This window comes from Myxine glutinosa, chromosome 2, assembly GCF_964187855.1.
Source record: "Myxine glutinosa chromosome 2, kmMyxGlut1.1, whole genome shotgun sequence".
Taxonomy (NCBI): Eukaryota; Metazoa; Chordata; class Myxini; order Myxiniformes; family Myxinidae; genus Myxine; species Myxine glutinosa.
The window spans coordinates 8,488,017-8,501,840 of record NC_136262.1 but is presented as its reverse complement, the minus strand read 5'-3'; the positions used below and the strand labels follow the sequence as shown (position 1 = coordinate 8,501,840).

Here is a 13,824-nt window from a genome sequence, read left to right as displayed (position 1 = left end):
GGAGATTCTAATGATTTGTGGGAGATTCTAATGATTTGTGGGAGATTCTACTGATTTGTGGGAGATTCTACTGATTTGTTGGAGATTCTACTGATTTCTGGGAGATTCTACTGATTTGTGGGAGATTCTACGGATTTGTGGGAGATTCTAATGATTTGTGGGAGATTCTAATGATTTGTGGGAGATTCTAATGATTTGTGGGAGATTCTACTGATTTGTGGGAGATTCTACTGATTTGTTGGAGATTCTACTGATTTCTGGGAGATTCTACTGACTTGTGGGAGATTCTAATGATTTGTGGGAGATTCTACTGATTTGTGGGAGATTCTACTGATTTGTGGGAGATTCTAATGATTTGTTGGAGATTCTAATGATTTGTGGGAGATTCTAATGATTTGTGGGAGATTCTAATGATTTGTGGGAGATTCTAATGATTTGTGGGAGATTCTTATGATTTGTTGGAGATTCTAATGATTTGTTGAGATTCTACTGATATGTGGGAGATTCTACTGATTTGTGGGAGATTGTATTGATTTGTGGGAGATTCTCATGATTTGTGGGAGATTTTAATGATTTGTGGGAGATTCCAATGAACTCGCACACAAATTCATTCGGTTTGAAGTTATTACATCATGTGTACTTCAACTTGTGAGTTTCCTGAATGTTGAAGTATCGGTGGAAAACCATACAATGATGGGCTTAAAAACTATAACTTTGTGATAGCACATCTCCACTACAGGCCGCAAACAGTTACACTCTCTACACTAGTGAAGGGTGGTGTTGCCGGAGCAAAATCTAACGTTTGTTTAAAACTTTACAATCACTTGTATAATCAATCAACTATTTCCAATTATCACAAATTGACTTGAGACGGCAAGATAGAACCCATTCGAGTTACAACCAGAGGAATCATTTTGCTTTTCTCTTTTCACATAGAGCAATAGATTGCGTGTAATTGACCATGTGTATAGAAAATAAAGGAACTTACCTTTTTGTTGACAATTTTACTGTCTGTGTGATTGTCCACAGCTCTCCAACTGAACCTTGCCGCTTTGGAAAGTTATTATTGTGTCTGCCGGCAGTCCGAGGTGTTTCTGCAGACACGCTGGAGGCTGTGTACTTCCGACGGACAATTGGACAAGTTCCCGTTTCTCGGCTCATTGCGGACATGTACAAGTCATGTCCGCTTTGACGTACTTTTGCAGCATCTGGTCAGGAAATAACGAAGAAATGAAAAGGCACTGATACATCATCATAAGTGGCAAAGCACATCAGATATGAAGTGAGAATTCATGAAATTAAACACGAATGAAAAAAGACAATAACGTTTTTTATATCATCAAATGGATCGATATTTAAAAGAGAAACTTAGAGAGTGTTAATGCAACAATAGCCAGGGAATAGTTTGTTGAAGGTTATCGTCAAGTAAGATTTTGCAAGTTTCCAATTTCATTGAGCTTCAGCGAATTAGTTCATCAATTGAAACTCCTTCATGTTTTATTGCATCAAATTGATCTGCTTTGATTCTCACATGTATCGGTTTTATTTGAGAATTTAAATGAAAACTCAAGATTCTCTGTCGTGGAGTCTCGAGAGAATCTCCGATGCCTGTAACATCTTGTCGTAACACTCGCTCAACAATCTCAAGAATTACTCTCGGATCCAGGCATCCGAGGCAGGGCAGTGTTATGTACGGTTGACGTTTTAAAATGTTATTTTTTAATTTAAACGGCACAAGTCGTACTTAGTTGAAGCCAAAGCAACAGCATCATAATCAATCGGCAAAATAATTAATGAAGGAATATTATTAACGAGCCGAAACCCGTGGAACATCCACGGAAGGGAGGATGTGGTGTATGGATAGAGTGTACCATTATGGATGGCATAGGGGATTTGCTTGTCCGAGTAAGAGTTAGGAAGAAAGATGAGAATGAAGAGTGCGTATATGAACAACGTATTTATTGCAATCTACTTAAATGACAACGCTACGATATACTTTTGAGGTTAGCGTACACCGCGATCGCCGACACCGGCACAAATGCATGCTCAGGACTGTCCAATCAGCGGACGGCTTGCTTCGCCTTCGCCCAGCAGACGCCAATACGATGGCGTCGTAAGATGGCGTCGTATCGGCAGTTAATCGGATGCTTTTGCGCCCCAACGTCGGCTAATTCAGATTTTTCGAGTGTGGCTGTACGTGATAAACAAAGAGCGCGGTTCGTAGATCGTAAATCCATTTGTGCCGTGGGCATCGGGTCACTGGGTGCGGCGTAAAAGGGATAACAAAGTCGAGTCCTTACGCTATTATTATATAGATGAGCACAGGGAATTCTTAACAATATGTGGCACTTATACATTCATTACCTGCACCACCGAAGGTGGGACGGAGGTTATGTATTCAACCCTGTTTGTTTACCTGTGAGATATCTCAAAAGGTTATGGACGGATTTCGACGAAATTTGGTGGACAGGTTGGGTGTGTGATGAGGAATAATTTCTTCCATTTTGGTGAAGATCAGGATAAAGTGATTCTTCACAACTGAGAGATTGGGCCAAAAATGACATATATAGCACGATATCTCAATCCCCTTTGAAATGAAACAGTAGAACTGATCTTTCGATAAATATTCGATTATTAATTATCGCAATCATTCATTAATTATTTTTCCAATTTGTATATAAGTTGTGAAAACTGCCAAAGCAGAGAAAAGTGACAAAATGATGTCATCATTTTGACAAAATGAATGACAAAATGAGTGAATTAACAATCAAAATGAATTCAAAATCAAATTTAAAATGAGGTCAAAATGAGTGAATGAATGAATGAATGAATGACAAAATGAATGACAAAAATGACAAAATTTTGACAAATGAGTGACAAAATGAATGAATAAACTTCGTCAGCTGATGGTTTAAATGTTCATTTAAACTAAATGGTTCTACGTCTGTCCGCATAAAGGAATTGAATCCACGACAATTTAACCGGATGAATGTCAGGTGTACCACAAATCTACTGACATGTAATACAGGTAAATGACGTCATAATAAATATGTAAACACTGCTCATGAAATGTTCTCAACTAGTCCGCATCTTAGCTTTCGTTCCTAACAAACTGGAAGGTTCGTTGGCCTTTTTGTTACCTCTGCCACCAAAAGTGGATGGAGGCTACATTTTCACCCCTGTCTGTCTGTTTGTCTGTCTGTCTGTGTGAGCAGGATATCTCAATAAGTTATGGATGGATTAGGACGAAATATGGTACACGGGTTGGGTATGTGACGAGGACAAATTGATTCAATTTTGGAGAAGATCCGAATCTAGATATGAGAATTTTAAAGTGATTCTTCAATCTTGGGAGATAGGGACAAAAATAATAAACTGCATTTTATCTCAAAAAGTTCTGGACGAGTTATGACAAAACTTTGTGGATGAGTTGGGAAAGTGACAAGAACAAGCTGATTAGCTTTTGGTTCAGGTCCGGATGTCGATCTCGCCCATCAGTGGGATACAAAACATAAACTGTTCCACCTGGTGGATGTATGCACTATACCGGGTGTCATTCTAGTTATCCTCGCCAGAGGAGAGGGTATTGCATTTGAGTCCGTTTGTTTGTTTGTCTGTTTGTCTGTCGGTTTCTTTGTTTGCACAGATTAAATATGATTTTCTCTGCAACCGTTGGTACGATTGACAGGAAGTTTTCACGATAGGTGCAACTCCACCTGTATAATTGTCTATGACAAATATGACGTCATCGGTCACGTGGTTCGGTCGACATCTTGGAAAAACCGAAAAACTTTGCACCGCTATATCTCCGAAAGTGCTGCATAGAAAAAATTGAGACATGGCTCATTGGAGAGAACTCTCCATGGGGAATAAAATATGTTAATGATAATGTCATAGGTGCCTCCATTATGACGTCATAATTCGACAAGTACAAAACTTCATCTGATCAAGATGAAATTTCTTGAGCATAATCTAGGGATAAATTGGTGGAGAAAAAGAATAATGATGACGTCATCAGTCACGTGGTTCGGCCGCCATATTTGTTTTCACACAAAAGCCTTAAAAACCACTGAAAACACATCCTGGCGAGGGTCTGCAATCTCTGGTTGTTCTTTCTTGTTTGCCTTGTTTTTGTTTATTTTCACATCTTTCCATAAATAAATAAAAAATTCTCAGAGCACTTCTCCAAAAACAAGATTCAAAACATCATGTGAGTTGACCTCAATCGAGATTTTAAAAAACCATGAGAAATTGCATTATGAACATTATGAACATTATGATCATTATGAACATTATGAACATTATGACCATTATGAACATTATGAACATTATGATCATTATGAACATTATGAACATTATGATCATTATGAACATTATGATCATTATGAACATTATGATCATTATGAACATTATAAACATGATGACCATTATGACCATTATGAACATTATGAACATTATGAACATTATGAACATGATGACCATTATGACCATTATGAACATTATGAACATTATGAACATTATGAACATTATGACCATTATGAACATTATGACCATTATGAACATTATGAACATTATGAACATTATGATCATTATGAACATTATAAACATGATGACCATTATGACCATTATGAACATTATGAACATTATGAACATTATGATCATTATGAACATAATGATCATTATGAACATTATGATCATTATGACCATTATGACCATTATGAACATTATGAACATTATGAACATTATGATCATAATGATCATTATGAACATTATGAACATTATGATCATTATGACTATTATGAACATTATGAACATTACGAACATTATGAACATTATAATTATGAACATTATGAACATTATGAACATTATGAACATTGTGAACATTATGAACATTGTGAACATTGTGAACATTATGAACATTATGAACATTATGAACATTATGAACATTATGAACATTATGAGCGTTATGAACATTGTGACCATTGTGAACATGATGAACATGATGAACATGATGAACATGATGAACCTTGTGAACATTGTGAACATTGTGAACATTGTGACCATTATGAACATTATGCACATTATGCACATTATGCACATTGTGAACATTGTGAACATGATGAACATGATGAACATTGTGAACATGATGAACATTGTGAACATGATGACCATGATGAACATTATGAACATTGTGAACATTATGAGCATTATGAACATTATGAACATTATGAACATTATGAACATTATGAACATTGTGAACATTATGAACATTGTGAACATTGTGAACATTATGAACATTGTGAACATGATGAACATTGTGAACATGATGAACATTGTGAACATGATGACCATGATGAACATTATGAACATTATGAGCATTATGAACATTATGAACATTATGAACATTGTGAACATTATGAACATTTTGAACATTGTGAACATTATGAGCGTTATGAACATTGTGACCATTGTGAACATGATGAACATGATGAACATGATGAACATGATGAACCTTGTGAACATTGTGAACATTGTGACCATTATGAACATTATGCACATTATGCACATTATGCACATTGTGAACATTGTGAACATGATGAACATGATGAACATTGTGAACATGATGAACATTGTGAACATGATGACCATGATTAACATTATGACCATTATGAACATTATGAGCATTGTGAACTTTGTGAACATGATGAACATGATGAACATTATGAACGGCCAAACTCAGATTGCCTTTTGGGGAAGGAGTGAAATGTGATTAACATTCTGTTTTGGGGAAAAAACGAAAAAAAAACATCTTTATAAAGTCTTGCCATCAAATGGTTAATACTTTTCAGCATCTAATGTTGCCTTCACAAACGTGCCTTGTAATGTAATCATTCTGCTGACAAACACTAAGGTGTAAATCAAGGTGATTCAGGTGTACATTTCTATTCCCTTTTTGGTGTTATATTGAGTTGCTGACGAAATAAGATCAGATCAGACTACAAACGGCCGTCCTGATGATTCGCAGACAGCACCTTACATCAGGACGTATGTTGTCCTTTAGAAGAGTTGTTTAGCCGACCGTCTGATCTGCACAAACTTTCTCGTTCATGTTAAACCTTCCACCGTGCCTTTTGAAAAGATAACACCTAGGGATCAACATGCTACCTGAATTCCTTGTTTGAGTCCAGTGTACTCATCACCATGTTGTTGAGTCGACATTCTTCCTGGTCTATAACAGCTGTGGTAGCCCCAAGAGGCTCAGTGAATGTAAGCTTCTCAACAGGAGATTGAATTCGGTTTAAAGACTACCTTGATTGTTGTGCAGTCGAGTCTGAAAAGAGCCTCATTATGGGAACGGTTTCAGAGCTAATCCGACTGATAAACACCATGATTAACGCTCTAGGGATGCTCAAAAAGTTCCACCAACAACACACGGAAGTCTGAGAAATGGAAACTTTTTAAAACTTTTCAACATACGGGTAAATATAATGAACTTGTACAATCAAATGCTTGACTTGTTAACTTGTTGTACAATCAAATGCTTGAGTTGTTAACTTGTACAATCAAATGCTTGAGTTGTTAACTTGTTGTACAATCAAATACTTGAGTTGTTAACTTGTTGTACAATCAAATGCTTGAGTTGTTAACTTGTTGTACAATCAAATGCGTGACTTGTTAACTTGTTGTACAATCAAATACTTGAGTTGTTAACTTGTTGTACAATCAAATGCTTGAGTTGTTAACTTGTTGTACAATGAAATGCTTGACTTGTTAACTTGTTGTACAATCAAATGCTTGAGTTGTTAACTTGTTGTACAATCAAATGTATCGTTCGTTCAGCTCTCGTACAAAATGAAATCCTTTATCCAATGCTCAGACATTACTCTTTCTACATTTTGTTTGTTTCCCATTCACTGAGTCCCTAAGTATAGTAACACTACCAATGATTTCACTAGCAACTTTTCTTCTATCTTCGATAACCTGGCAAATTTTTTTTACTCTTAATCTTTACTCTGGCACTTTTTAAGTGTTTTTCTTTCTTATTTTTTATTTTACATTATTTCTGTAAATATTTTGACTGTATTTAGGGTATCAGCTGTTGTGTATAAGTCGTGTAAACAACTTTGAATTGTTTGCTAATCAATGCTTCAGAAATGTAATACCAAACAGAAACTGCATTGTCCGCAGCCAAACGAAGAGGATAATGAAACGAGGCCAAAATGGGAATAGTCTTTGAGGAATGACATGAGTGATGAAAGTTTGGATGGGGATGTTAATTGCCAAAAATAGGGATGCTTTTAATAACATTTTATTATACTTACGAATGTTGTGGTCTTACAAATGTGCCTTGTAGTGCAAACATATTGTTTTGTTAGCACATTCGTTTAAAAGTAACGTTTTGTGTGCAGATTACCCTTTGAACTTGCTCAGCAATACTATACAAGTAACTTGTACTATCATCTGAACAAAAACCCATTTCCTTATGTGTAAAAATGTTATCAAAATAAAAGCAGAAATAAGTTAAATATACTGTATTTTGAATGAAATGAATAGTAAGCAATTTTTTGGACCAATCTTCATGGAGAATCATACAAATGTTTTACAACCGGAATTATTATTTGTTCATTCACGTTTTACATGTAAACGAAATGGTGTTTGTTTTTGATAATCTAAACATTACTCGTGTGGATTTTTGGTTTTCGTTACCTCTTTGTTTTGGATCATTTTAGTGCATCAAATAAAACTCAGTGAAATAAAGCCTGCATTTTTTTCATAAATATATCAGAGAGAGAGAGAGAGAGAGAGAGAGGACTTTTGTATACTTTCATTCGAAAATATGTAGAAAGGGGGGAATTAAAACTGAATAAGAAAACATTCCCAAAACCTCCAAGCGATTGTACGTGAAGGAGAGCGTTATCAATCATGTTCCAAGAAATTTAAAAGTTAAAAAACAAACAAGCACAAGACAACACACATACTACACACTAGAAAGTAAACACGAACTGAAGAACTGACCATCGGAGATATTACAACAAACACCATCATTTTTTTTTTTAAGTCTGCACCTGACTGGGGTAGGAGTTACAGCAGAATTCCAGTTCCGAGTCTTCTAAATCACTAACTAAGCCTGGGCTATAAAATAACATCACCAAAACTACCATTGGGAGCACTGGGAACAAAAACATTTTAAACAAGTAAACATTCATTCAAAGTACACCGCCCCCATGCCAAATAATTAAATATCCCACAGCGCGGCATTGCCAGGGAGCCTCCGGTGCCCGGCAATACCGCAGTGCAGCTCATAGAGGCTGCATTGGAAGGGAGAGGTGTACAATAATTGATTGATTAATTGTATAATTAAAATCAATAAAAGGTTATCATAAAATATTTTCTTAATCAATTGGCTAATAGCATAACTAAACCACTAGTGCTTCATCCGAAGATGTATCTTTTAGAAATTTAATTAAATAAAGCATGAAAAAAAAATTAAATAATTAATCAATGAAATGATTAATCAATAAATCAAAAATATTCTTTATGGCCACATCACCTGGTCACTGCCATGTCCAAATATTAGCTTCCTAGCTCAAAAGGTGCCTGAGATATTGGCCAAATGAGAAAGAAAATAAATAAATGATTAATAATGAAAATAAATAAATAATAATCATAAAAAAATCAAGTAGTTAATCCGTTGGCTAATAGAATACATAAACCACCACTATTTCATCAGAATCTGTAACTTAAAAAAAAAAAACGTCATTAATCGAATAATTAAATAACTAATCGATTAATTAATTAATTGATTAATCAATAAATCAAAAATAGCCTTTGCAGCCAAATCACTTGGTCATTGGCATGTCCAAATATCAGCTTCCGAGCTCAAAAGGTGCCAGATAGTCCAGCGGATTAGCAAGCCAATTGTTCATTTTTTGATAAAAGCATCAAAATTGGCACAGACATAGATAATTACATAGTAAACAATTTCAGATATGGAGGCACTTGAAATTGTACCTATGTTGGCCAGAGCGGCCATTTTCCAAAATGGTGGCCATATGGCATTCGCAATATAGATAACTAGCAGAAGTACCCGGCATTGCCGGGCGGGGGAGGGGAGGGGAGGGGGAAGAGGAGGGGAGGGGAACGGGGGGGAGGGGAGGAGAGGGGGGGAGGGGAGGAGAGGGGGGGAGGGGAGAAGAGGGGGGGGAAGTACCCGGCATTCCGTGTATAAACGTGAGGGAGAAGAGGGGGGAGGGGATGGGGAGGGGGAGGGGGAGGGGGAGGGGAGGAGAGGGGGGGAGGGGGAGGGATGGGAGAGGAGAGGGGTGGGAGGGGGGAGGGGGGAGGGGAGGGGGAGGGGAGGGGGAGGGGAAGGGGTAGGGGGGAGGGGAAGGGGTAGGGGGGAGCGGGAAAAGGGAGGGGGAGGGGGAAAAGGGAGGGGGAGGTGGAAAGGGAGGGGGAGGGGGAAAAGGGAGGGGGAGGGGAACAGGGGAGGGGGTAGGGTGGAGGGGGAAGGGAGAGGGAGGGGAGGACGGAGGGGGGAGGGGGAAGGGGGAGGGAAGGGGAGGGCCAGTCAACAATGACGTTGCAGTTCTCATGGTCGGAGAGCAGCACAACAATCGCGACATCATCCTGAATCTTCGCAACAGCACGAAGCGGATTTTGGAGACTCACCGATCCTGTGACGCCCTCCAGTACCGGCGTTGCCGGGTGGGGGAAGGGAGACCCGTACATTCCCAACCCGTACATTCGCCCTCTCGACTCAAGCTCACTCGGACAAAAGCCTCGCACAAATTACACCGTGAAGGCCCAATGGCCATGTCTATGCCACAAATCAAGTACGTGAGCGAGTCGGGTGCACTGAATTGAAAAGATATAGAACGCTGAAGCTGCTCCATGCGCTCACGCTTTCGAAGCTAAGTGATATTTCTCAATTGTGTTTTTGTCGAGACTGTATCTATCTTTCGGTGTATGTACCTATAGCGTATCTTTTGGAAAATTTTCGGTGCTAATTTTTCGTACATGTATACACAATCGTCGGTTAATGGTATCGAGTATTCTGCGGCCTAGTACTCGTAGGCTTAGACTACCGTACCGTCTCCAACCTTGTGGTTTGTTTTTCTCTCAGCGATTCGTCGAATGCGCTGAAATTATTTTCGTTCTCTGTTTCGTACCAGTCGTTCACCCCGTACCTCCTTGTTTAATATCTGTATTCACAACAAAAAAAAAAAAAAACCCAAAAAAATATTTCCTTCCCAGGTCTTATTCGTTTATTTGTTGTTCTTTTTGTTCGTTCGTTCTTCGTTCGCGATCACGCGGTTAGAAATGTATAATCTCTCCCCTGAACAACTATTTTCTCTCATATATTATAACACCCTTTTCTTCTTTTCCTACAAAAGGATGCTTTCGTCTTGCTCACCAAATCTATTCATTCCAAAATATATATATAATACCATCTCTTACAGTTCCTCCTTTCTACATTCCCTAAACTATCCAGAACTCCATCCCTCCTCCAGTGTCCTCAAACGTATTTTTGACTCGAAGGTCTCAAACTCATTTTGCAAAAAATGTTCGTTTCCCATGAATCGTACACTTTTCAAAATCCAATCTCACCCCTCCCCTCCAAATCCTCCCCATCACCCATCCCTTTCAAATCTCCCCCCTTGCCCCTTCCCTCCCCTCCCTCCTAAACTCCTCCCACACCCCTCCCCTCCGAGACTCTCCCTCGCTCCTCCCCTCCTAGACTCCCCTCTCACCCCTCCTCCTCAAAGCATCCTCCCTGCTTCTTCCTCCTTCCAACTTTCACCTTCATCTCCCCAAGCCTTCTGCCTTGCTCTTCCCCCTCCTCAAATAACACCTCACTGTGCCTCACCCAATCTCCATCAAACCTTTTGTCCGCCCCATTCTTCCCTTTCTCCAAGCTATTCTGAAATCTCTGACACACCTTCAACAGCTCTCCCTACCTCTTCCTCCTCTTCCACATCTTACCCTACCCCTCCCCCCCCCCCCCTGTTCTGGACCCGATGCTCCCCCTTCCTCTTCATTAACGGTATGGACCTCAAACATCCGGGGCCTTCGCTCAAACTTGACTGACCTCTCCATACAGGTTGCTTCTGACAAACCAGATGTGATCTGCTTAACAGAAACTTTCCTCCTTCATGATGTCTCTGATGCCTTGGTATCTCTCCCAGGTTACTCCCTCCTCCGGTATGATAGACCTGAGCCTCGTCCTGGAGGTGGGGTTGCTATCTTTATAAAAAACTCTCTTCCTCACTCGCCCTCCACTGCCCTCTCTCCACCTCACCCCCAGGAATACCTTTGGCTACGGCTTCCCCTTCGCTCCCACCTTTTGTTCATATGTGTGTTGTACCATCCACCAATCAGCGATGACTCCATCTACATCTCACTGTCTGATAATATGGACCAACTTCTATCTACCCATCCCAACTCTCTCTTCCTCATATGTGGTGATTTCAATTGTCACCATGCCAGTTGGCTGGGTGTGGGTACCTCTCTCACCAGCCATGGCTCTTCAGCAAAGGACTTCTGCGACTCACTGGGACTGACACATCTGTCAATTTCCCGACCCGGATCTCAGTCAACGGAGCATCTTCTCTTCTGGATTTGCTTTTGACAAACTTCCCTGAAAATGTCTGCTGCTCTTCTTCTGCTCCAATCGGCTCATCTGATCATGTGCTTGTCAAAGTGGACATCTCTCTGACCATTCTCAGAGAGCCTCCTCAGCGTCGACGAGTCTGGCATTTCACTCAGGCCAACTGGCACGGTCTTCAAGCAGCCATCAATCATCTGGATTGGTCTCCCATCTCTACCGCCTCTGACATCAACTCATCCTGGGAATTCTTTCAAAGTAAATTGCTCTCTCTCATGCACAGATTTATACCATCTCGTCTTCAGTTGTCATACCCTTCCTCCCGTCCATGGTACACGGAATCTTGTGGTGAGGCTGTTGCCCTGAAACAACTTGCTTTCGTCTCCTGGAAAGCAAATCCAACGGAAGGAAATCTCATTTCCTTTCACAAAGCCCGAAACAAGTGTGTGTCCACCCTCAGGAGAGCCAGGAAACAATATCTCACCATTCTCAAGACCGAACTCTCTTATCTGTCTCCCTCTTCCAAATCCTGGTGGCGTCTGGTCAAATCTGTTTCTGGTGTTTGTTCCCCCTCCATCCCCTCCCTCACCTCAAACGGCTTAACGGCTGACTCCGCACGTGAAAAAGCTGAATGCCTCAACTCTGTGTTTGCCTCTAAATCTTGTGTCCCAAACCCATCCCTCTCTGTACCCACCGTACCCAGTCGTACCCAGCTGCTCCTGGACTCTGTGTCCTTTCCTCCTGACAAGGTGGAAAAGTTTCTGTCAACCCTCGACTCTGATTCTGCAACTGGTCCTGACGGCATCAGCCCACGGGTCCTAAAATCATGTTCTTCTGCTCTTTCACTCCCTCTTTCTGTTCTCTTCACCCTCTCTTTTGCTCAAGGTCATCTGCCATCTGCTTGGAAATCAGCCAACATCACCGCTTTGCACAAAAAAGGTGCAAAAACAGATCCCAGCAACAACAGACCAATCAGCCTTCTCCCAATTATCAGCAAAGTCATGGAATCCATCATTGCTTCAGATATTAAATCTTTCCTCTTCTCCAATGGCTTGATCTCTGATCATCAATTTGGTTTCAGACCTGGTCACTCTACTCTGGACATGCTGCTTCTGCTTTCTCAACAATGGATGGAGGTCCTCAACGCCAAACAGGAAATTAGAGCTGTCTCCCTTGACATTTCACGTGCCTTCGATACGGTCTGGCACCCTGCTCTGCTCTCCAAACTCTCCTCCTTTGGTATCCATGGAAATCTCCACGCATGGCTGGCGGACTTCCTCTCTGGTCGTAGTCAACGTGTGGCCCTGAATGGGTTTCTCTCATCTCCTCTTCCTGTTCAGGCTGGAGTTCCCCAAGGTAGTGTTCTGGGCCCTGTGCTTTTTCTGGTCTTCATCAATGATCTCTCTGACTCTCTTGAAAATCCTCTCTATCTCTTTGCTGACGACTCTACTCTCTGTCGCTCCATTCCTCATCCCTCAGATCGGCAGTCTGCAGCCTCCTCACTCTCTGCAGACCTGGACAAAATCACAGACTGGTCAAACAAGTGGAACATGTCTTTCAATCCTGACAAATCTCACACTCTTACAATGTCTCTCCGAAAGGACCGACTGGACAACCCTCCCAGCTACTTTCTCAACAATCCTCTCCAAGAAGTTCTGTCGTTCAAGCTTTTGGGTCTCACTATCTGCCATGATCTTTCTTGGGAAAACCACATTTCCAAGCTGGCCTCCAAAGCCAGTCGCCGACTGGGCATCCTCCGTCGTGCGAAGTCCTTCCTTGGCACACCTGAGCTCCTCACCACATACAAGGCTTTCATCCGCAGCTCAATGGAATACTGTTCCCCCCTCTGGGCTGGTGCTCCTGCCTCACACCTTGCTCGGCTTCACGCTGTTGAGGCCAAAGCTTTCAGAATCATTGGAATCTCCTGCGATGTAGTCAACGCCGAGGGCCTTTCACTCACTCACCGCAGGCAGGTTGGTGGTCTTTCTGTCTTCTACCGACTCCTCTCCAGCCTTGCTCCCCCAGCTCTCTCTGTGCTCTGTCCCCCCAATATTCCTTCAGGTCGCACAAGATCTGCCTGCAACCCTCTTATGGTTAAACTGCCAAAGTCTAGGCTCTCTGCTCACCTTCACTCTTTCATTCCCCTTTTCTCCTGCCTCTGGAACAAACTCCCCCACTCCCTTCAATCCCACTCCTCCCTCCAGGTCTTTAAAACA

General features: G+C 40.9%; 2 protein-coding genes across 2 annotated transcripts in view; both read left to right on the top strand.

Moving 5' to 3' along the window:
• Nucleotides 1-1,202, top strand: part of LOC144890968 (nuclear receptor subfamily 2 group E member 1-like) — a 43,905-nt gene extending 42,703 nt beyond the window's left edge. Inside the window, exon 12 of the mRNA XM_078772851.1 lies at nucleotides 1,030-1,202. Coding sequence (XP_078628977.1) covers nucleotides 1,030-1,192 — 163 coding nt within the window. The 3' untranslated portion in view covers nucleotides 1,193-1,202. The remainder of the gene's footprint in view (nucleotides 1-1,029) is intronic.
• SUB1 (SUB1 regulator of transcription) overlaps nucleotides 1-13,824 on the top strand; it is a 991,845-nt gene that overhangs the window by 407,831 nt on the left and 570,190 nt on the right. The gene's annotated exons all lie outside the window — the stretch shown is intronic.